Source organism: Carex rostrata, chromosome 2, assembly GCF_964058835.1.
Source record: "Carex rostrata chromosome 2, lpCarRost1.2, whole genome shotgun sequence".
Lineage (NCBI taxonomy): Eukaryota > Viridiplantae > Streptophyta > Magnoliopsida > Poales > Cyperaceae > Carex > Carex rostrata.
Window position 1 is genome coordinate 11,295,898 of NC_135919.1, and position 23,771 is coordinate 11,319,668.

Consider the following 23,771-nt stretch of genomic DNA (forward strand, 5'->3'; position numbering starts at 1 on the left):
ATGCAAAATTTATATATTTTTTAATTTATTTAGTATCAAATTAAGCAGTCAAATGCGTGAGTTCTTAAGTTAATTTGAATATATTCATTTTTCAATATTTTTACCGCTTGATTTGATACTAAAATAACTCGAAAATATAAATTTTTGCACGTAAACGTATCACTCATAAAGTAAATCGATTTGAACGGTTTAAATTAGTCGTTTGAAATCTATTCAATCAATTTTAAAATTAATATCGTATGACAACGATGTTATACTAGCCTGACTTTATAAGAGTGTATATAGCTTTATTTTGCTTCCTGGTGAAAGAAAAATATTTTTTCCAGATCCTATGAGGTAACACAAATTTAGAGTTTGAATCCGGATAATCTAATTAAAATCTGAACCAATCCTACTCAGATGTAAATGTAATACACAGAAGCTCTTTAATTTTCGTGCAAAAACATATCGGACGGTCCAGATCAAAATTCAAATATTATGTTATCTTAGGTTATATGAATTCGTACTACTAATGGTAGGGTTTGGAATGGGTCTAGGCATAATGAGCAATAACTCTTAAGCCCTCTCTCTCCCTCTCTCTCTCTCTCTCTCACGCACACACACAGTGACAGTGTGAAAAGTCTACGAAAGACCAACACTTCGCCTCCTCAAAATCCCTAATAGCCTCCACGCACAGCGAAAACCTAAAAGCTAAAACAAACCACACATTTTTATTGTCACCATTTACTACTCCTACTACCTCTTTGGGTCTTTCCTATTCATTTTGTATGAGCAAATTTGTACAGTCTCTACAAATCAAGTCGTTCCTACATTGAGAAAGAGAAACAAAGAAAAAGCATCGAAAATAGCAGCTTTTGCTACTGCCTCTGTCTAATCCCAATCTTGCCTTTTCTCTCTCCCTCTCCCCTCTTTCTCTATAGAAAAACCATGTCAGGGTTATCCACCCCCAACTTCTCTCCGGCGAGAACCCTATCGCCACAGATTAGAGCCACCCCTGATATCGGAAGGTAGTCTTAGAGATGAAAAAATATCGTTTTCTTGGAGCAAAGATGAAATCTTTGACTTGATTTGATTTTTAAATGTTGGGTTTAACATTTGCATATTTTCTCTTTATTCGTCTAGTCAATACTTGGCAGAGCTATTAGCGGAGCATCAAAAGCTGGGTCCTTTTATGCAAGTTCTTCCGATTTGTAGTCGGTTGTTGAGTCAAGGTACTTCTTTTTAATGCAATTTTTAATTACCATAAATTGCATAATTGATATTACCGTGATTAATTCTTGTCGCTGTCCTAATCAAATCTTGCTCCATATTGTTCTATCGATTTATAAACAAACTTTTTTATAGATTATATCATTGGTGCTCTGTTCATTATTTCCTTTCTTAATTGATAATCAAATCTTGATTCTGTATGCCTTTGAAGCTCATTCTATTTGATTTCACATAAATCACTACTAATAATTATCCTCTTTGCAATGAAATAGCTATTTGCCAGATTAGCACTGAAGGAAGCAATATATCCTAATTGAATTTATTTTATCAGGAATAATCTGAGTTTTATGCTAATCATATTTTTATTTGATCAGAGAGTGGCTAGCTCATTACCTGAAAGCAGATTGCTAGTTGCTGAAACTTTAACATTAATTTGTTTCTGTTAAGACATAATGGCATAGTTAACTTATGCCATAATGAGAGATACTATTAGTACTGGCACCACATTCTTTTTTACCAGAGAAAATGGTACTATATAGAATAATAAAACTATCCTCTATCAAGTATGATTATTGCTTTGGTACTAAACTAGAGCGGTAGCTGATCAAACTATTAATCAAAATCAGACAATTGTTAATATTAGTACCAATTAACACTTCCGTTCTATTTAGAGATGTAACAATGCAGTATGCTAATGATATTTCTGTTTTATCTGAGCAGACAGTAAAAAAAATTGCCAAGTTATTTAATTGATTAATTGAAATTGTATTTGTGCAGAACTAATGAGAGTAACAAACATGCTACCAAATAATGGAGTTGGCGATTACGATCGGATCCTCAATGGAAGCCCAAGCCCTGTTTCTTCTCCTTTCAATCGGCTCTCTAGTCTTGGTGGAACTGGTTTTGGTGTGTGGGGTGGGCCCCAGCCAGAGGTATTCAAGCAATTGTTAACATAAACATCATTTCTATTTAAATTTTTTAACTCCTGATTATTAATTGTGAATATTTGGTTAATTGAATATGCATTATTTGCTTTAACAGAGATTAGGGTTTCCTCAAGGAATGGGTATGGACTGGCAAGGAGCACCACCAAGCCCTAATTCTTACATTGTCAAGAAAATTTTGCGTCTGGAAATACCAGTTGATACTTACCCAAATGTATGTTATCTTTTTTCTTTTCTTTTTTAAACTTTTTTATTTAAGATTCTATCTTGCTCATAATTCCACTTACATTTTTCAAATGTCGATCTCATAGTTGTTCGAGAAAAGACTTATTGTGTGGTGAACTGTTTAATAGTCTTATGTAAAAGAAACAGTTTCCCTCCCTCTGAACTGAAATGCCTTTTGTGTTGAGATTTTAATTTTTCTTTTTATTTGGATTTAGTTCAATTTTGTTGGACGACTTCTCGGTCCAAGGGGGAATTCACTAAAACGGGTGGAGGCTTCGACAGGTTGTCGTGTTTACATCAGAGGAAAAGGCTCAATTAAGGACCCTGATAAGGTAAATAAAATAACATATGATTTTATAGGATCATTCCAATTATAAATAGATCAAGCTAAAAAGGTGTTATGTTTCTATTTTTACTTTTTATTTTGATTCAGGAGGAGAAACTTAAGGGGAGACCAGGGTATGAGCATTTAGATGATCCATTGCATATATTGATTGAAGCTGAGTTACCATCAAATGTTATAGATGCGAGATTGAGACATGCTCAAGAAATAATTGAGGAGTTACTCAAGCCTGTGGTATATTTTGTGTTCTCTTTTTGTTACCTAGGATGCATGTTCTTTCAAAATGTTGCTTTTAGGGATGCTGTTGAGTTTTTTGGGGCTGTACCAATAGGTACCCATAAGGGCTCAGGAATTAATTCTCTCATTTTTTTTTCTTCTGATGTTCCACAATTCGACTTTAATCCTATAGTTGAGTACCATTTTACCTGGGTACCAACAACTAGAAATGCAATGCAACCTGGCACATTGGTAAATATAATTCCAGTTTAGTAGTACATCATCTTTTCTGTATAGTTAACATGTTGTATGATTATTTTCAAGGATGAGTCGCAGGATTTCTACAAGAGACAACAGCTGAGAGAATTGGCCATGTTAAATTCTTCTCTAAGAGAAGAGAGCCCGCACCCACCGAGCGGTAGTGTTTCTCCTTTTGGTGATAACGGAGGCATGAAAAGGGCTAAAACAGGTCGCTAAATAATTATAATAATATAATTTTTCGTCGGACTTTCTTCTTCTATTTATCTGTACCTTTGAGTTCTGACAGACGAGACTTGACTTGACCGAATGCAGCGCTGTAATGTTACATAACTCAAGACATTCAATTTATTTTTTTCTTCATCTTTCTTTCTTTGTTATTTAAGTGCTATCTAAAAAGAACTGAGAACGAGATGTTTGTATTACTTGAATAATAAGCTAGTGAGAATTTTCAGTTTTGGTTAATTAATTAATTGGTATAATTTGTTTGTTTGTTTGTTGTCTGCAGTAATTCTTGAAGATTTCTATTAATTGTTTAACTCCATATTTTACTAACAGAGTTTGTTAACAAAATAAAGCATCAGCTGGTCGGTGGCTAACACATTTCTCAGTTTCCCCAATTCCAAAAGGGGCATATTTTAATATTCCTGTTTCCAGAGGATACTAAAATAAGAGTAACATGTGATCAAAATCAGAAGACAATAGTTTAACCTGTAACATGACACGACCGGATCAATGTAAATGTTTAATTTTGATCGGATACATTGACTGATCTTTGAAAGAAGAATAGATCTTTCAACCATGTTACAGGTAAAGATATTGACAAATCAGTTTTACTTCATACAGAGCACGAATTATGTGTAATGCTGTTTTGACTCGATAGTCTGGGGCGCTCCATGAAGCGAAAACTACTCTTGTCGTTATGTTTACCCCATGTTTCTTATCTTGGCTGGAAACGGAGCGGATCTAATCATTGCTGAAATTTCAGACAGTACTAATAATACGGGCCTTATTTGCGGGCCTTGAGGCCCTTGATATGTAATATTTTAAAATTTCATCTCTTTCAATTTATTTTGCTCCAAGCCACAGATTATTCTTATGTGCACATTCTCGGATGCTTATAAACAATGAATTTCTCGATATGCTGGCAATAACATCAAAAAATTGTCCATGTAGATAGAATACCAAATAGAATTCTGTATTGTATAAAGAATCTTTTGAACCAAGAATGTTTTCTCTGAAATTTTAGCACATTACAACCTGTATTTTCAAAACTCAATTTCTATGATGATACATCTTTTATCTACTGTACAAAATTCTATATCCGCACCAGTCACTAGAACAGACCTAATCAACAGAATGTACATCCATTTTACATGCACTGTCATCAAAACACACAAGCAAACTATCCTCCTATGAAACAAAACAACAACTGAAGTCTACAGATTCACCGAGGAGTGATATTATGCAACCCGCTCTCTGTGTTTTCACTACTCATCCCATTGGATGAGAGGAAGGTGTTCCCCATCACTGACGAGGCCGATGAATTACTATGTAACATCTTTTTGGGGTTCAGATCTGATGAGTCATCTGTGGTCAATGAATGTGCATCAGGCATCATCCGCCAGATCGCCTCTAATTCCCTGACAACCTCTGACATGGAGGGACGCGAATCAGGCTCGTCCTTGCAGCATCTAAGCGCAAGAGAGATGAATTCTTGAATGCACTCTGTTGAATATGGGTCCATGCGGCTGTCGACTACTTCCAGTGTATTGCCTGATCGGCACTTCAAACTCACCTATAATTCCAAAATTGTGATGTCACATGTTTAGATTTACAAGTTTCCTCCGCATAATATAAAATACATCTTCCTTTTATTATGTGACAGCATACTAATCACTAATCAAAGGAGGGTTCAAATGCCTCCATTTTTTGTGCCTCCAGCTTTTTATTTTTTAATAACAAAAATTCTAAAATTTATATATCAAAATAAAACAGCTAGATGTGATCTATATTATTATTTTTACATGCACGTAAAAAAAATATCGCTTTTCAATTTTGATTTTAATATGAATCAATATGTTGTAAAATTAAGGTCCAGGATTTATCCACATCGGTGTATTTTTGCAAATTCTCGATACTAATCAAAACAAAATCAAAATATCGTGATCCTTACATATGCATAGAGAAAATAATATAGATCATATCCAGCTTTGACATTCAAGATTTAAATTTTTAAGTCATCGTAGTTTTAAAAATGGAGGCACTAAAAATAGAGGCATTTGAACCTTCCTCTACTAGTTATTCCTTAATTTTGAAGAATTTATGAAAATAGTAACTTACTTCTCTAACAATGTTTTTCCCATGAGCAATTGGTCTCATCCCAGTTAATAGCTCAAGAAAAACGACTCCAAGGCTGTACACATCACTCTTGTCTGTTAGCTTATGAGTCAGGAAATACTCTGGATCAAGGTATCCCTGAAAAAGGAAAAAAAAAGTTAATTAAAAAGAATATACTTAGTTAATTTTGGCGCATTAAATTCAAAAGGAAAAAGATAAATTGTCACTTACAGGGGTTCCCTTAACAACAGTTGAGACGTGACCGGGTAAGGTTCCTTCAATATCTGGTACGGGTGCAAGCCTTGAGAGACCAAAATCAGCCACCTTTGGTACAAATTTGGAATCCAACAAAATATTACTTGCTTTAATATCTCGGTGAAATATAGGCGGGTCTGCTTCAGTGTGCAAATATAATATTCCCTTAGAAGACCCCAGTGCTATGTGTAGTCTTCTAAGAAAACTCAAAGGCTCGTTGCCCTTAACTGTTGCATAGGAGAAAATATTTTCTAAATATGGACAGAAAAATAAAATTTTCATATGCAAAGAAGTAAGAAGTATAATTACCAGAAAGGTGATCACGCAAAGTACCATTTGGCATGAACTCATAAACCAACATCTACCAAAAAAATATCAAATAGTAAAAAAGTCACACATAATATGATAAAATAAACATTGATCAAAATTATTTGGGTTAAGTAAAAACCTGCTCATCCATTTCATCACAAAATCCAACCAATGAGACGAGGTTGCGGTGATGTAATCTTGAAAGCAGCTCGATTTCCGTGCAAAACTCTGTTGAGCCCTGTAGCGACTCTTCATGAGCCCGCTTTATAGCAACTATTATACCATCATCCATAACTCCTTTATAAACCTTCCCATAACCCCCTTGACCGACTACATTTGACTCACTAAAATTGTTAGTAGCTTTGGACATTTCTTCGAACGTGAAGCATTTCACACCATCAATTTTCATTGAAAATCTTGACACTGTAAAAGAAGAGTCTAACAGTTTAGGTTGTTATTATTAGATTCAAATAAACATGAGTTCAGAAGGAGGGTAAAGCAGCTTACGCGAGCTACGTTTTGACACATAGGTGTTTCTCCAGCGACGCCTTAGTATGAAAAAGGTGGCGAGTACAGAAACAGCAGTTGCAACTGCAACTGCACCAATTGAAATACCAACAATTGCACCTGTGCTTAATCCTGAACGCGAGCCACTTGATAATTCTATACAAAATTATATAACAGATCGATGTGACAAAATAATAAAAGGAAAAGAAATTTTCATGAGTGCAAAAATATGAACAATTACAAAGAATTTGATTGCAAGTAACAGCAATTAACAACCGGCAATAAACAATTGAATATTACAATTAGGAATATACCAGCATAAGACCCAAGTGTGAAGTTCAAGAGCTCATAAGGCCCAAAAATATCCAACAATTTAATTTCCCATCCGGCAAGCATGCGCCTCACCCGATTTATCTCACTTGTATTAAACAAACTCGTATTACTTGGGAATAACTTCAGTTGCATATTCAACCTAGGACCTTTTTCCCATATGTACCGTTCAATGTACAACTGGTACACATAGAGGTCGAGCAAGCCAGTCAAATCTTTCTCGAAAGTTGTCAAGTACGGGCGAAAATCAGAAATTCCAGGGCTCTTTAATCGCATCCCGACCCCAACTGGGACCGAACAAAAACAAGAGAGTGTGGATGAAGGGTTATATTCGTAATCTAGATCTGACGGGCATTGTTGGCAATTTGCCGAAGCGTTTTGTACAGATCCAGAGACCTTGGTTATTGTTTTATATTGGCATGATCCGGTTGGAGTTGACAATGTAGTGTTTGAACATAACGGATTTCCTGACAATCTGTAAAAAATGTAAGAATTTATATTTATCTTTTTACAAGTTAATTCTTACACCACTATTGAAAAGAAAATAAATGACTAAAAAAACGAGAAAAAGACATACAAAACAGAGACGTTTCTCGGGGGATCAAAATCTGCAGGGATATTTGTCAGCGAATTATTTTGAAAATCCCTAAATTGTAAACAAAGAGATATTATAAGAATCTTATATAAAGAAGGTAAGAAGTACAAACAATAATAATTTTTTTGATAGGATCGTACAAGACAACACTCTCGTTTGCGGAATATGTCATATTTTCCCATATGTTTGAGGGAACAGAGCCTTCAAACAAGTTATCCTCTAATGCCCTGGGAGTAGTTAAAATCCATATTAATACATCTTTCAGATGAACGAATGATTAGTCCTTCAATTAAATAAAAAATTAAATTAAAAAAGTCTGATCTTACAAGAGCTGTAGGTAAGGGAGGCCAGAAAATTCAGGAATTGTGCCATTGAGCTTATTATGTGACACATCACTAAAAAGAAAAGGTAAAATTTTTTGTTAATACATGAAAATAAAAATTATAAAAACATAAAATTGAACAAAATAAATAAATGTGCTTACATGGTTGTAATATTAGTAGAGAACTTGTTTGTAGGTAGGGGCCCTGTCAGCTGGTTCCAACTAAGATCTCTGAAATGATATTCCAAATAAAAATGCTAACTAGAATATGCATTTTTAAATTTCAATGTATACAAGTATTTCACACATTTTGTGCTTAAAACATACATATATCCCAGCTGAGGTATCTGAGTCATATCGGGTATACTTCCTTGTAAACTACAATTCCGAACACTCCTGCACATATAATAAATATTTAAAATTAAAAATAGGCACATAAATATGAATTGCATTCTGAATAATATATTATTTTTCTTCTGCCTTTCTTTTCAGGATTGTTTTTCATAATTTTCTTCTTATAGAATCTTAAATAAACTTTACAACGTGAAATTTTTGCAAAGTAAAAGAAAATTAAAGTTGGTAAAATATGTACTTGTTAGATGTGTAAAACTGAACTCACAATTTCAATAACGTGGAGATATTTGCATATGAAGCAGGGATGGATGTGCCACTGAAATTATTGTTATCAAACTGACTGCATAGAAAAATTAATTTATTATTTTGTTATTATTACAGGCATGCCTTTGTACTAAAAAACAAAATACAGGGAAAATATTGCAGTTTTTCCAATTAAAAAGAAGAAGGAAAAGTGCATACAGAATATGTATATTCTGCATCTCAGAAAACTCTTGGGGAAGATGTCCGGACAAATTGTTATTATCCACAAGCCTGTTAAATTCGAATTCAAATATATCAATTTTTTTCTTTTACCTGTTTTAAGTTTATAATATGTAAAAGAAAATAGAGAAAATTGGACCATGTTCACTTACAAGTGTAGGAGAATCGGTAGTTTGGAAAGCTCTGCCGGGATTTGACTGCTTAATGAGTTATTATTCATGTGTCTGGAAGAAAGTATCATCATTTAAAAACTTATAATAGTGACATATTTGTCAAAAAACTCTATATTAAAAAAGTGAAAAAATACTGACAGATGTTTGATGCTGGTTAAATTCGCAAAAGATGTTGGTATTGGACCAGAGATTTGGTTCAGGTCAATTTGTAATCGATTTAAGTTCTGAAGATTCCCGATTTCATCTGGCAAAGATCCAGACAGTTTGTTTCCATTCAAAAGTCTACAAAGAAAAAAGGAAGAATATAAGGTTCTCAGTGTTAACATCAACAAAAAGAAAAATAAAATAAATAAGTTCATCTTTTTTTATATTAAGCAAAAGTACTCACAAAAGCTTTAGGGACGGGATGTTGCCTATCTCCTTTGGAATGGTTCCGCTTATGTTGTTCCACATAAAACTCCTTCATACAGCGAACAACAGCTACATTAGTAAAGAAGTCATACAGTAATTCATATAGAGTGAGGCCAGTACTATGCATAGCACATATTGGTTTGTGCTATGGATTAATATCTCCATTTTCAAAGTTCAAAAAATGGACATGAATCATTTAACATGATCTCCATATGTAAATGTGCTTGTAGATCAAATTTTACATTTTTTAGAATTTTTTTACTATTTTTATAGATAGGTAGAAAATCACTTGATACTAAGATTCTAGAGTATTGAAAAATAGTGATTTTCTACCTATCTAAAAAATATAAAATTTAGCCTGCAGGGACAAATTTACATGGAGATCATGTTGAACGGCTCAGATTGATTGTTTGGACTTTGAAAACAAAAACATTGATCCATAGTACGGACCAATCCACGCTATGCATAGTATCATAGCCTCACTCACTAGTCACTAGTATAGATCAGTATTTCTCGTATTTACAGCATACAGTATTTTCAAATGTGACAGACTGCTGAACTGAGGTGACAAAGTTCCAGAAAGATTCATCTGAAACAACTGTCTACAAAAAGCAAAAGAATAATAAATTATTTTAAAAAATAACGAAATTTTTTTTATGGTTATTTAACAAATAGAAAGTACTGTACATACATTTCAGTTATGTGAAGGTAGTTGTCATTTGATACCGAATCACACCAAATACCAATCCAGTTTGATGTGCAAGGATCTCCTTTATTCCAATTACTTAGCTTATTCATTGGATCATACAAAGCGCTCCTGATAGTGTTTAAAGCTTTTACTGTACATAAAAAAATAATTCAAAATCAAATAAACAATTTGCTGTCAGCATAAGAGTATCGGTACCTGTAGCAGTACGTGCTAATCAGGCGTTCTACCAGTTGAACTTATTAAATATCTTTTTCTCACTTTTATCTTCTTCTTCTATTTATTTATTATTAATATTAGTATGAGTATGAGTATTTTTTTATTATTTAATGTTAATAATAATATTAATAAACAAAAAAAATTCTAATGATATTTTATTAATGAAAACATAATATTTTGTATTAGTTTTTAAGTTACATATATATGTTTCTTTACTGTTTTGGATGGTGGAGAGAGGTGGTTGCTAACCATTGGTTGGTACCGTTCCAGTTTATTATATACATAAATTATTTCTTAATTTGAGAAATGAAATCAGGGGTTGGTATCGTTCTAGTTTGGTCCCATGTGAACACAAAGCCCAAGAAAAAAATAAGTACAAATTTTAAAATGGGCCCGAATATTCTATAAACAAATAGTAACGATAGATTATATTACAGAGCAAGCAAAAGCCTTTTTTAAAAAAAAAAAAAAAAAACTAAAACAGAGATATTACCTTCAATTGGGTCAGTACTGGGCGCTCCATAAACAAAAACTTTGGATGAAAATGCAAAGATTAAAGTGAAGATTGCAAGAAATATTTCAGCTTTCGTCATATCTTATTTTGCAACTATCCACAGTTCAAAAACAAGACGAATTATCGATAGCTTATCAGTTAACACCCCACAACATAAGCATCCTGCTCAATTTACACGCGAACAAAACAAGAAAAAGAAAAGAATATCAGCTTCAAAGTGAAACTTCAAGAATTAAAAAAAAGTACAACTAATTGAGGGCATCAAGTATAAGCAAGTTGGAAATTAAACGAATTACATACCTCCAGCCGCCAGGCACAAATGCAGAAGAGAAGAGAAGAGAACCAATTCTAGCGCGTGAAAACAAGATTTAGCCTCCCTTCCGAGAGTAATAAGTAGCGAGAGAGTGACGAACGAGAGGCCAAAACAAGCCCGATACAGTCAAGATCCAGGAAGAATTTGTAACCACACAATAAATGAAAATTTGGCGCGTCTAGCGAGGGAAAGCAAAAGCAGAGACCAAATGATGTTAGATTGTGAGGTGAGAGAGACTGAGAGAAAGAGAGCGGGAGAGGTACGGTTCGTGTTGTTGAAAATTTGTGAAGTTGCAAAAGTTAAGTGGATATGGGATGAGCTGTGAGCACTGAGCACGAGGTTGTCTGTTGAAAAGTCCTAAAGAGACCTTTATTTTTTCGAAAATGACCTTTGTGGCTTTGAACAGAGCTTACGACCACTTCTCTCCTCAAGAATTCGTATCCTCTGCATTAACTCAAAAAAGAATCTTCCTAGCAGCCTCTGCTAGGCTTAAAAAAAAAAAAAAAAAACTCAAAAAAGAATCTTTTGAGTTAATGCATCTGGACCGTCCGATCATTTTCAAAATTTGTGTGAATTAGATCCACACTAATGTTAAAAAACCTCTATGTTTTAGAGTTTAGACGGAGAACGGATGAACTCCGTTTATAATTGGACGGCTGATATGTATTAACTCAAAAGATGCTCGTTTGAGTTAATGCAGACAATGCGGACTCTTCTCTCAATGTGGAAAGATTTGAAACTTTATTGCTTTTTGTGCCCTGAAATGTTTTGTCAACATGTCTCAATTAACTATTAATCCGTATTCAACCGTGTTCATTTTGGGTAGAGGTAGGTAAACAGATTAAAAAACAATGATATTAACACAACATTATCAAAACTTAAGGTAATTTTATCTTTTATTAATTATTTGTTGATGAGGAATTCAATTACACTATTTTATAATGATACATCTTGACACTTGACACTATATGTTTATAAATTATTTTTGTTATATTTTGCGTTCTCTTTTTGTTACCTAGGAACTAGGATGCATGTTCTTTCAAAATGTTGCTTTTAGGGATGCTGTTGAGGTTTTTGGGCTGTACCAATAGGTACCCATAAGGGCTCAGGAATTAATTCTCTCATTTTTTTAACTATTGTCCCACAATTCGATTTTAATCCTATAGTTGAGTACCATTTTACCCGGGTACCAACAACTGGAAATGCAATGCAACCTGGCACATTGGTAAATATAATTCCAGTTTAGTAGTACATCATCTTTTCTGTATAGTTAACATGTTGTATGATTATTTTCAAGGATGAGTCGCAGGATTTCTACAAGAGACAACAGCTGAGAGAATTGGCCATGTTAAATTCTTCTCTAAGAGAAGAGAGCCCGCACCAACCGAGTGGTAGTGTTTGTCCTTTTGGTGATAACGGAGGCATGAAAAGGGCTAAAACAGGTCGCTAAATAATTATAATAATATAATTTTTCGTCGGACTTTCTTCTTCTATTTATCTGTACCTTTGAGTGTTTACAGACGAGACTTGACTTGACCGAATGCAGCGCTGTAATGTTACATAACTCAAGACATTCAATTTATTTTTTTCTTCTTCATCTTTCTTTCTTTGTTATTTAAGTGCTATCTAAAAAGAACTGAGAACGAGATGTTTGTATTACTTGAATAATAAGCTAGTGAGAATTTTCAGTTTTGGTTAATTAATTAATTGGCATAATTTGTTTGTTTGTTTGTTTTGTCTGCAGTAATTCTTGAAGATTTATATTAATTGTATAACTCCATATTTTACTAACAGATTTTGTTAACAAAGCATCAGCTGGAAGATAGCTAACGCATTTCTCAGTTTCCCCAGTTCCAGAAGGGGCATATTTTAATATTCTGTTTCCAGAGGATACTAAAATAAGAGTAACATATGATCAAAATCAGAAGACAATAGTTTAACCTGTAACATGACACGACCGGATCAATGTAAATGTTTAATTTTGATCGGATACAATGACTGATCTTTGATATCTGGTATCTCTTTGAAAGAAGACTGATCTTTCAACCATGTTACAGGTAAAGATATCGACAAATCAGTTTTTCCTTCATACAAAGTACGAATCATATGTAATGCTGTTTTGACTCTATAGTTTGGGGGGCTGCATGAAGCGAAAACTACTCTGTCGTTATCTGTACCCATGTTGCTTAGCTTGGCTGGAAACGGAGAGGATCTAATCATTGCTGAAGTTTCACTGTATTAATAATACGGGTTTTCTTTGCTGGCCTTGAGGCCCTTGATATGTAATATTCTAAAATTTAATCTCTTTCAATTTATTTAGCTCCAAGCCACAGATTCTTATGTGCACATTCTCGGATGCGCTTATAAACAATGAATTTCTCGATATGCTGGCAATAACATCAAAAAATTGTCCTTGTAGATAGAATACCAAATAGAATTCTGTATTGTATAAGAATCTTTTGAACCAAGAATGTTTTCTCTGAAATTTTAGCACATTACAACCTGTATTTTCAAAACTCAATTTCTATGATGATACATCTTTTATCTATTGTACAAAATTCTATATCCGCACCAGTCACTAGAACAGACCTAATCAACAGAATGTACATCCATTTTACATGCACTGTCATCAAAACACACAAGCAAACTATCCTCCTATGAAAAAAAAGAACTAAAGTCTACAGATTCACCGAGGAGTGATATTATGCAACCCGCTCTCTGTGTTTTCACTACTCGCCTCATTGGATGAGAGGAAGGTGTTGCCCATCACTGACGAGGCCGATGAATTAGAATGTAACATCTTTTTGGGGTTCAGATCTGACGAGTCATCTGTGGTCAATGAATGTGCATCAGGCATCATCCGCCAGATCGCCTCTAATTCCCTGACAACCTCTGACATGGAGGGACGAGAATCAGGCTCGTCCTTGCAGCATCTAAGCGCAAGAGAGATGAATTCTTGAATACACTCTATTGAATATGGGTCCATGCGGTTGTCGACTACTTCCAGTGTATTGCCTGATTGGCACTTCAAACTCACCTATAATTCCAAAATTGTGATGTCACTTGTTTAGATTTACAAGTTTCCTCCGCATAAAATAAAATACATCTTCCTTTTATTATGTGACAGCATACTAATCAGAGGAGGGTTCAAATGCCTCCAGCTTTTAATTTTTTAATAACAAAAATTCTAAAATTTATATGTCAAAATAAAACATCTAGATGTGATCTATATTATTATTTTTACATGCACGTAAAAAATTATCGCTTTTCAATTTTGATTTTAATATGAATCAATATGTTGTAAAATTAAGGTCCAGGATTTATCACATCGGTGTATTTTTTGCAAATTCTTGACACTAATCTAAACAAAATCAAAATGTCGTGATCCTTACGTGTGCATAGAGAAAATGATATAGATCATATCTAGCTTTGACATTCACGATTTAAATTTTAAGTCATTGTAGTTTTAAAAATAGAGGCATTTGAACCCTCCTCTACTAGTCATTCCTAAATTTTGAAGAATTTATGAAAATAGTAACTTACTTCTCTAACAATGTTTTTCCCATGAGCAATTGGTCTCATCCCAGTTAATAGCTCAAGAAAAACGACTCCGAGGCTGTACACATCACTCTTGTCTGTTAGTTTATGCGTCAGGAAATACTCTGGATCAAGGTATCCCTGAAAAAGGAAGAAAAAAATGTTAATAAAAAAAGAATATACTTAGTTAAATTTGGTGCATTAAATTCAAAAGGAAAAAGATAAATTGTCACTTACAGGGGTTCCCTTAACAACAGTTGAGACGTGACCGGGTAAGGTTCCTTCAATATCTGGTACGGGTGCAAGCCTCGAGAGACCAAAATCAGCCACCTTTGGTACAAATTTGGAATCCAACAAAATATTACTTGCTTTAATATCTCGGTGAAATATAGGCGGGTCTGCTTCAGTGTGCAAATATAATATTCCCTTAGAAGACCCCAGTGCTATGTGTAGTCTTCTAAGAAAACTCAAAGGCTCGTTGCCCTTAACTGTTGCATAGGAGAAAATATTTTCTAAATATGGACAGAAAAATAAAATCTTCATATGCAAAGAAGTAAGAAGTATAATTACCAGAAAGGTGATCACGCAAAGTACCATTTGGCATGAACTCATAAACAAGCATCTGCCAAAAAATATCAAATAGTAAAAAAGTCAGACATAATATGGTAAAATAAACATTGATCAAAATTATTTGGGTGAAGTAAAAACCTGCTCATCCAATTCATCACAAAATCCAACCAATGAGACGAGGTTGCGGTGATGTAATCTTGAAAGCAGCTCGATTTCTGTGCAAAACTCTTTTGAGCCCTGTAGCGACTCTTCATGAGCCCGCTTTATAGCAACTATTATACCATCATCCATAACTCCTTTATAAACCTTCCCATAACCCCCTTGACCGACTACATTTGACTCACTAAAATTGTTAGTAGCTTTGGACATTTCTTTGAACGTGAAGCATTTCACACCATCAATTTTCATTGAAAATCTTGACACTGTAAAAGAAGAGTCTAACAGTTTAGGTTGTTATTATTAGATTCAAATAAACATGAGTTCAGAAGGAGGGTAAAGCAGCTTACGCGAGCTACGTTTTGACAAATAGGTGTATCTCCAGCGACGCCTTAGTATGAAAATGGTGGCGAGTACAGAAACAGCAGTTGCAACTGCAGCTGCACCAATTGAAATACCAACAATTGCACCTGTGCTTAATCCTGAACGCGAGCCACTTGATAATTCTATACAAAATTATATAACAGATCAATGTGACAAAATAATAAAAGGAAAAGAAATTTTCATGAGAAGAGTAAAAAGTGCAAAATATGAACAATTACAAAGAATTTGATTGCAAGTAACAGCAATTAACAACCGGCAATAAACAATTGAATATTACAATTAGGAATATACCAGCATAAGACCCGAGTGTGAAGTTCAAGAGCTCATAAGGCCCAAAAATATCCAACAATGTAATTTCCCATCCGGCAAGCATGCGCCTCACCCGATTTATCTCACTTGTATTAAACAAACTCGTATTACCTGGGAATAACTTCAGTTGCATATTCAACCTAGGACCTTTTTCCCATATGTACCGTTCAATGTACAACTGGTACACATAGAGGTCGAGCAAGCCAGTCAAATCTTTCTCGAAAGTTGTCAAGTACGGGCGAAAATCAGAAATTCCAGGGGTCTTTAATCGCATCCCGACCCCAAGTGGGACCGCACAAAAACAAGAGAGTGTGGATGAAGGGTTATATTCGTAATCTAGATCTGACGGGCATTGTTGGCAATTTGCCGAAGAGTTTTGTACAGATCCAGAAACCTGGGTTATTGTTTCATATTGGCATGATCCGGTTGGAGTTGACAATGTAGTGTTTGAACATAACGGATTTCCTGACAATCTGTAAAAAATGTAAGAATTTATATTTATCTTTTTACAAGTTAATTCTTAAACAATATTGAAAAGAAAATAAATGACTAAAAAAAAAGAGAAAAAGACATACAAAACAGAGACGTTTGTCGGGGGGTCAAAATCTGCAGGGATATTTGTCAGCAAATTATTTTGAAAATCCCTAAATTGTAAACAAAGATATATTATAAGAATCTTATATAACGAAGGTAAGAAGTACAAACAATAATAAATTTATTCATAGGATCATACAAGATAACACTCTTGTTTGCGGAATGTGTCATATTTTCCCATATGTTCGAGGGAACAGAGCCTTCAAACAAGTTATCCTCTAATGCCCTGGGAGTAGTTAAAATCCATATTAATACATCTTTCAGATAAACGAATGATTAGTTCTTCAATTAAATTAAAAAAGTCTGATCTTACAAGAGCTGTAGGTTAGGGAGGCCAGAAAATTCAGGAATTGTGCCATTGAGCTTATTATGTGACACATCACTAAAAAGAAAAAAGGAAAAAATTTAGTTAATACATGAAAATAGAAATAACAAAAATACAAAATGAAACAAAATAAATAAATGCGCTTACATGGTTGTAATATTGGTAGAGAACTTGTTGGTAGGTAGGGGCCCTGTCAGCTGGTTCCAACTAAGATCTCTGAAATGATATTCCAAATAAAAATGCTAACTAGAATATGCATTTTTAAATTTCAATGTATACAAGTATTTCACACATTTTGTACTTAAAACATACATAAATTCCAGTTTAGGTATCTGAGTCACATCGGGTATACTTCCTTGTAAGCTACAATTCCGAACACTCCTGCACATATAATAAAAATTAAAAATTAAAAATAGGCATATAAATATGAATTGCATTCTGAATAATATCTCATTTTTCCTCTGCCTTTCTTTTCAGGATTGTTTTTCATAATTTTCTTCTTATAGAATCTTAAATAGACTTAACAACGTGAATTTTTTGTGTACTTGTTAGATGTGTAAAACTAAACTCACAATTTCAATAACGTGGAGATATTTGCATATGAAGCAGGGATGGATGTGCCACTGAAATTATTGTTATCAAACTGACTGCATAGAAAAAATAATTCATTATTTTGTTATTATTACAGGCATGCCTTTGTACTAAAGAACAAAATACAGGGAATTTTTCCAATTAAAAAGAAGAAGGAAAAGTACATACAGAATATGTATATTCTGCATATCAGAAAACTCTTGGGGAAGATGTCCAGACAAATTGTTATTATCCACAAGCCTGTTAAATTCGAATTTCAAATATATCATCTTTTTTTTCTTTTACCTGTTTTAATTTTATAATATGTAAAAGAAAATAGAGAAAATTGGACCATGTTCACTTACAAGTGTAGGAGAATCGGTAGTTTGGAAAGCTCTGCCGGGATTTGACTGCTTAATGAGTTATTATTCATGTGTCTGGAAGAAAGTATCATCATTTAAAAACTTATAATAGTGACATATTTGTCAAAAAAACCCTATATTAAAAAAGTGAAAAAATACTGACAGATGTTTGACGCTGGTTAAATTGGCAAAAGATGTTGGTATTGGACCAGAGATTTGGTTCTCGTCAATTTGTAATCGATTTAAGTTCTGAAGATTCCCGATTTCATCTGGCAAAGATCCAGACAGTTTGTTTCCATTCAAAAGTCTACAAAGAAAAAGGGAAGAATATATGGTTCTTAGTGTTAACAACAACAAAAAGAAAAATAAAATAAATAAGTTCATCTTTTTTTATATTAAGCAAAAGTACTGACAAAAGCTTTAGGGACGGGATGCTGCCTATCTCCTTTGGAATGGTTCCGCTTATGTTGTTCCACATAAAACTCCTTCATACAGCGAACAACAGCTACATTAGTAAAGAAGCCATACAATAATTCATATAGAGTGAGGCCATGGTACTATGCATAGCACATATTGGTCTGTACTATGGATTCATATCTTCATTTTCAAAGTTCAAAAAATGGACGTGAATCATTTAACATGATCTCCATATGAAAATGTACTTGTAGATCAAATTTTACATTTTTTAGAAACTTTTTACTATTTTTATAGATAGGTAGAAAATCACTTGATCTAAAGATTCTAGAGCATTCAAAAATAGTGATTTTCTACCTATCTAAAAAATATAAAATTTAGTCTGTAGGTACAAATTTATATGGAGATCATGTAGAACGGCTCAGATCGACTGTTTGGACATTGAAAACAAAAACATTGATCCATAGTACGGACCAAGCCACGCTATGCATAGTACCATAGCCTCACTCATTAGTATAGATCAGTATTTCTCGTATTTACAGCATACAGTATTTTCATGTGTGACAGACTGCTGAGCTGAGGTGACAAAGTTCCAGAAAGATTCATCTTAAACAACTGTCTACAAAAAGCAAAAGAATAATAAATTATTTTAAAACATAAACGAAAAAAGTTTGTTATGGTTATTTAACAAATAGAAAGTACTGTACATACATTTCAGTTATGTGAAGGTAGTTGTCATTTGTTACCGACTCACAAAAAATACCAGTCCAGTTTGATGTGCAAGGATCTCCTTTATTCCAATTACTTAGCTTATTCATTGGATCATACAAAGCGCTCCTGATAGTGTTTAAAGCTTTTACTGTACATGAAAAAAAAATTCAAAATCAAATAAACAATTTGCTACCGGCATAAGAGTATGGTACCTGTAGCGGTACGTGCTAATCAGGCGCTCTGCCAGTTGAACTTACTAAATATCTTTTTCTCACTTTTTTCTTCCTTTTCTTCTTCTATTTATTTATTTATTTTTATATTAGTATGAGTATGAGTATTTTTTTATTATTTAATGGTAATAATAATATTAATTAACAAGAGTTTTCTAATGATATTTTATTAATGAAAACATAATATTTTGTTATTAGTTTTTAAGTTCTATAAGTTTCTTTACTATATTGGATGGTGGAGAGAGAGAGGTGGTTGCTGTTTTTTTTTTTATTTGACCAGGGGTTGGTACCGACGTACCGTTCCAGTTTATTATATACATAAATTATTTCTTAATTGAGAAATGAAATCAGGGGTTGGTACCGTTCCAGTTTGGGGAAGCGTATCATCTGCGGATTTTTTCCGTGCGGAGGTTTTATCTGGTTCGTTCGTTTCGAATCAGATGGATCAGATTAAAAGTTCTGCAAATTTTGAAATTTTTTTTTTTTTTTCAATTCGGACAAGATCTAATCTAATCTGTCCGATCCGAAACGAACAAATCCGCATGGAAAAACTCCGCAAAGGATACGCTTCCTCCAGTTTGGTCCCATGTGAACACAAAGCCCAAGAAAAAATAAGTAAAATTTTAAAAATGGGCAAAAGCCTTTTTTAAAAAAAAGGAAATAGAAAAACCTAAAACAGAGATATTACCTTCAATTGGGTCAGTACTGGGCGCTCCATAAACAAAAACATTGGATGAAAATGCAAAGATTAAAGTGAACATTGCAAGAAATATTTCAGCTTTCGTCATATCTTATTTTGCAACGATCCACACTTCAAAAACAAGACGAATTATCGATAGCTTATCAGTTATCACCCCACAACATAAGCATCCTGCTCAATTTGCACACGAACAAAACAAGAAAAAGAAAAAGAAAAAAGAAAAGAATATCAGCTTCAAACAAAGTGAAACTTCAAGAATTAAAAAAAAAGTACAACTAATTGAGGGCATCAGGTATAAGCAAATTGGAAATTAAACGAATTACATACATCCAGCCGCCAGGCATAAATGCAGAAGAGAAGAGAAGAGAACCAATTCTAGCGCATGAAAACAAGATTTAGCCTCTCTTCCGAGAATAATAAGTAGCGGGAGAGTGACGAACGAGAAGCCAAAACAAGCCCGATACAGTCAGGATTCGGGAAGAATTTGTAACCTCGTAATAAATGAAAATTTGGCTGCGTCAAGCGAGGGAAAGCCAGAACAGAGACCAAATTAATGAGGTGAGGTGAGGTGAGGTGAGAGAGAGAGAGAGATAGGTACGGTTCGTGTTGTTGACAATTTGTGAAAGTTGCAAAAGTTCAGTGGATATGGGATGAGCACGAGGTTGTCTGATGAAAAGTCCAAAAGAAACCTTTATTTTTCGAAAATGACCTTTGTGGCTTTGAACAGAGCTTACGACCACTTCTCTCTCAATGTGGAAAGGTTTGAAAATTTCTTGCTTTTGTGCCCTGAAATGTTTTATGTCAACATGTCTCAATTAACTATTAATCCGTACTCAACCGTGTTCATTTTGGGTAGTAGGTGAACGGATTGAAGGATAATGACATTAACACAACATTATCAAAACTTTAAGGTAATTTTATCTTTTATTAATTATTTGTTGAGAATGAATTCAATTACACTAATTTATGGTGAGACATTTTGACATCGTATGTTTATAAATTATTTTTTGCAATTTCAAAGTTCAAACAGTCGATCCAAACTGTTTAAAATGATATCTATATTAAAATGTGCTTGGAGACCAAATTTTATATTTGTTGAATTTTTTTTAGTATTTATTAAGATATGTACAAAGTTATTGTTTTTAGACAATTCTGAACTATTGAAAAACAATAATTTAAAAAAATTCTTAAATAATAGTAAATAATTTCCAAAAAAAATTAAAATTTGGTGTCCAAACACATTTGAATATGGAGATCATATTGAAAAGTTCGGATTGATTATTTGAATTTTGGTAAAAAAAAAGAATTTATAAATATACAGTGTTAAAATATGTCACCATAAAATGATGTGATTGAATCCCTCTTCTTATTTGTTTTAAATACAACTTCTCTTTCGTGTATTATCATAGGATTTTATTTCCTTAAAACCTTTGTTTGTAAAGTACGTCATTTGTTTAAAAAAATTCTTATGCATAATTATATAATTTTCTTTCCTTAAAAGTTAGCTTTTTAATGCAAATTAATATTCTATAATTTTCTTTCCTTAAAACTTATCCACCTAAATTGACGATAACTCATTTTCTTCCGAAATTTTTATTTTTACCATAAAAAAAAAATCAAAACATTCTGATTTTAGAGGATTTCAAAAACTACTTAAACTACTAAGCCAATATGCGACTCCAAAACTGAAAAGCCGCCAAATTTTATAACTGAACCACCAACACATCCAAAAACTCAGCATTTGATTTGTTTAATAATTTTCAGAAATAGAAAGAAAACAACAATTTCTATATTTACTAGAAGTGACTTTAAAGTATTTTTATTTTTTTAGTAACACACTAAAATTAGTTTATTTTTTTTACAACCGAAAAAAAATCATGCCTTAAAAATGTTTCGAATCCCTTATAGTACATCTAAATTATAAGATGTTTTATCTGTTTTATTTAATTTTTTTCTAATATATTTAAATTATTAATTATTCTTTCTATTTCTAAATATTATTTGGTCAAAATCATCGCTGAGTTTTTTTGTTGTGTTGGCGGATCCGCTATATCATTTGGCGGCCCTCTATTTTTTGAGCACCAAATTGGTTTGACGGTCTAAGTTTTTTCGAATTCTCTCAAAATCATGCTTTTTCGGTTTATTTTTTTTTAGAATATGGTACAAATAATAATTTCGGATTTTCCCTTTCTCCATTATGCTATGAAATGGGTAATCTTTAGAAATTCCATCGGTAGATAACTAATCCATAATATTGTAAGAGCAATTCAATATAAAATTCAAATAAAAACTGGAAAGAGCATCTAACATTGAAAATAAAATAATTATGAAATGATAACAACATTAATTAATTACATTGTGAAAAAAATATATAAACAAGAAAGATTTAAAAAGGGTTATTACTTGTCCATGAATTTAAATTTTAAAAAAAAAATTAGTGTTTTTTTTAAGGTTAGCGACTTTAATACCTACTAACAATTCGATTGATAAAAAATGTATTTACAACGAGTCAAGCGACTCTAATTCCTAAATCTATTCCTTTATTCTCACGAAATCCTCTAAATTACTCAAAATTACTCTAATCACCCTTCATCACCCTCTAAATTCTTAGATCTACTTTTTAACTAGATCTACTATTCTAATCTTACATATATACACTCATAATCGCTCTAATACCTTAATCTTCATCTCGCTCCATGACCGGATCTGCTCTTCTGACTGCTGTCATACTCCGACAACTGGATCTACTCACCGTCGCACCCCAATCAAGATGAGGACTCTACGCTCCGAACTCCGATGATACTGCGCTCCTGGCTCCGCTCGGTTCCCTCCTCTCTCTCTCATTATCTTCTCCGCTCAAAGCAATAGAGCCCAGCAAAAGAGAGAGGAAGGCATGATGCGTCAGAGATGAGATCTACAAGTAGTGAAAATGACGAACGAATATGAAGTGTGAGTTTGGAAGAAGGAGAGAGGAGAAGGTGGCGGCTTATTGCAACACTGATGCACCACAGCTCTACCACAGAAGATCAAGCTTCACAAAATGACAATCCAACGGATTGATATTTGCTATTGATAACAGATTGTATGAGCTGTAATATTATCTTTTGAATATTTGCATGAGCTGTATTTGTATCATAGCTTAGATCCCTTTCTATATAAGCAATAGGAAATGCTTCTGTAATCGATTAACAAAAACAGAGAAATAATAAAATTCATTTCTTCTTCTTCCTATCTTATCTTATGTCTTCTCATTTATCTAATGTGCCTACCCCAGATTGAATCATATATGGATACGACGGATATATACAAATATTTTGTAACATATAAATACGGTTTTTAATTTTAAAAGGAATATAAACATTAGTCAAATTCCGATTGTGTCTGTGCCCTTAATATATTCATATTCCATATATCACTTAAGTTTGGATTTTAAAATCTAATATTAACTATTTTAGCAAGCTCCAATAATAATCTCTAATTTTTACTCTAATGCCCAATTAACATACCCATATCTTATCTTATCTTAAGATTTGTAATCTTAGTAGATTTACTAATAAGATCATAGTAATTAGTAATTATCTTTTTGTTAGTTAATATACACTTTATAACTAAGATTTTTCTTATGAAAAATATTAAGTTGTTAATGTTAAAATTTTAAATGCACGTAAAAAACATATGAGCAGCTGAAACAATGTGTGCGTGGGAAAACTTTTCACTCTGAGTGAATTTTTTTCTCTCCACGAACACAGTGCTCAGCCGAACAGGACCTAATACTAATTGGTGATTTTTGGTTGAATATTATGTTTCTCAAAGGAATTATTAAGTACTCCCAGTCTGCGGCAGTCTCCCAGTTTATTATAAAAGCACAAGAGAATCTAATTTG

General features: G+C 33.2%; 3 protein-coding genes and 1 long non-coding RNA gene across 9 annotated transcripts; 2 read left to right on the plus strand and 2 right to left on the minus strand.

The window, feature by feature from the left end:
• Positions 1-562: 562 nt before the first annotated feature.
• LOC144574684 (RNA-binding KH domain-containing protein) lies at positions 563-3,668 on the plus strand. The gene is made up of 7 exons (XM_078324704.1): positions 563-1,007; positions 1,123-1,211; positions 1,987-2,141; positions 2,251-2,367; positions 2,594-2,710; positions 2,812-2,955; positions 3,262-3,668. The coding sequence occupies exons 1-7, from the start codon at positions 928-930 to the stop codon at positions 3,412-3,414; spliced, it is 855 nt and encodes a 284-aa protein (XP_078180830.1). The 5' UTR covers positions 563-927; the 3' UTR covers positions 3,415-3,668.
• Positions 3,669-4,426: 758 nt separating this feature from the next.
• LOC144574690 (putative LRR receptor-like serine/threonine-protein kinase At1g06840) lies at positions 4,427-11,178 on the minus strand. Of its 4 annotated transcripts, none has more exons than XM_078324718.1 (21): positions 11,014-11,178; positions 10,693-10,875; positions 9,966-10,113; positions 9,805-9,876; positions 9,252-9,323; positions 9,002-9,145; positions 8,843-8,914; positions 8,670-8,741; positions 8,473-8,547; positions 8,181-8,249; positions 8,016-8,084; positions 7,858-7,926; positions 7,672-7,758; positions 7,514-7,582; positions 6,921-7,411; positions 6,616-6,762; positions 6,239-6,537; positions 6,100-6,151; positions 5,767-6,017; positions 5,539-5,673; positions 4,427-4,993 (listed from the first exon to the last, which is right to left on the minus strand). In XM_078324718.1, the coding sequence occupies exons 2-21, from the start codon at positions 10,790-10,792 to the stop codon at positions 4,643-4,645; spliced, it is 2,844 nt and encodes a 947-aa protein (XP_078180844.1). In that variant the 5' UTR covers positions 10,793-10,875; positions 11,014-11,178; the 3' UTR covers positions 4,427-4,642. The 4 variants fall into 4 exon arrangements, with proteins under 4 accessions (XP_078180844.1, XP_078180849.1, XP_078180858.1 ...); XM_078324723.1 differs by having other exon boundaries at positions 6,239-6,522; positions 6,607-6,762; XM_078324732.1 differs by lacking the exon at positions 9,805-9,876.
• An 846-nt stretch (positions 11,179-12,024) lies between these two features.
• LOC144574734 (uncharacterized) lies at positions 12,025-13,702 on the plus strand. The gene is made up of 2 exons (XR_013518289.1): positions 12,025-12,468; positions 13,084-13,702. It is a non-coding gene; the product is annotated as an uncharacterized LOC144574734 (long non-coding RNA).
• LOC144574712 (putative LRR receptor-like serine/threonine-protein kinase At1g06840) lies at positions 13,500-20,355 on the minus strand. 3 transcript variants are annotated; one of them, XM_078324752.1, is made up of 21 exons: positions 20,216-20,355; positions 19,877-20,059; positions 18,959-19,106; positions 18,795-18,866; positions 18,247-18,318; positions 17,997-18,140; positions 17,837-17,908; positions 17,661-17,732; positions 17,474-17,548; positions 17,214-17,282; positions 17,049-17,117; positions 16,890-16,958; positions 16,716-16,802; positions 16,558-16,626; positions 15,965-16,455; positions 15,649-15,795; positions 15,272-15,570; positions 15,134-15,185; positions 14,801-15,051; positions 14,570-14,704; positions 13,500-14,063 (listed from the first exon to the last, which is right to left on the minus strand). In XM_078324752.1, the coding sequence occupies exons 2-21, from the start codon at positions 19,974-19,976 to the stop codon at positions 13,713-13,715; spliced, it is 2,844 nt and encodes a 947-aa protein (XP_078180878.1). In that variant the 5' UTR covers positions 19,977-20,059; positions 20,216-20,355; the 3' UTR covers positions 13,500-13,712. The 3 variants fall into 3 exon arrangements, with proteins under 3 accessions (XP_078180878.1, XP_078180886.1, XP_078180893.1); XM_078324760.1 differs by having other exon boundaries at positions 15,272-15,555; positions 15,640-15,795; XM_078324767.1 differs by lacking the exons at positions 19,877-20,059; positions 20,216-20,355 and having other exon boundaries at positions 18,795-18,862; positions 18,959-19,090.
• Between the last annotated feature and the right edge of the window lie 3,416 nt (positions 20,356-23,771).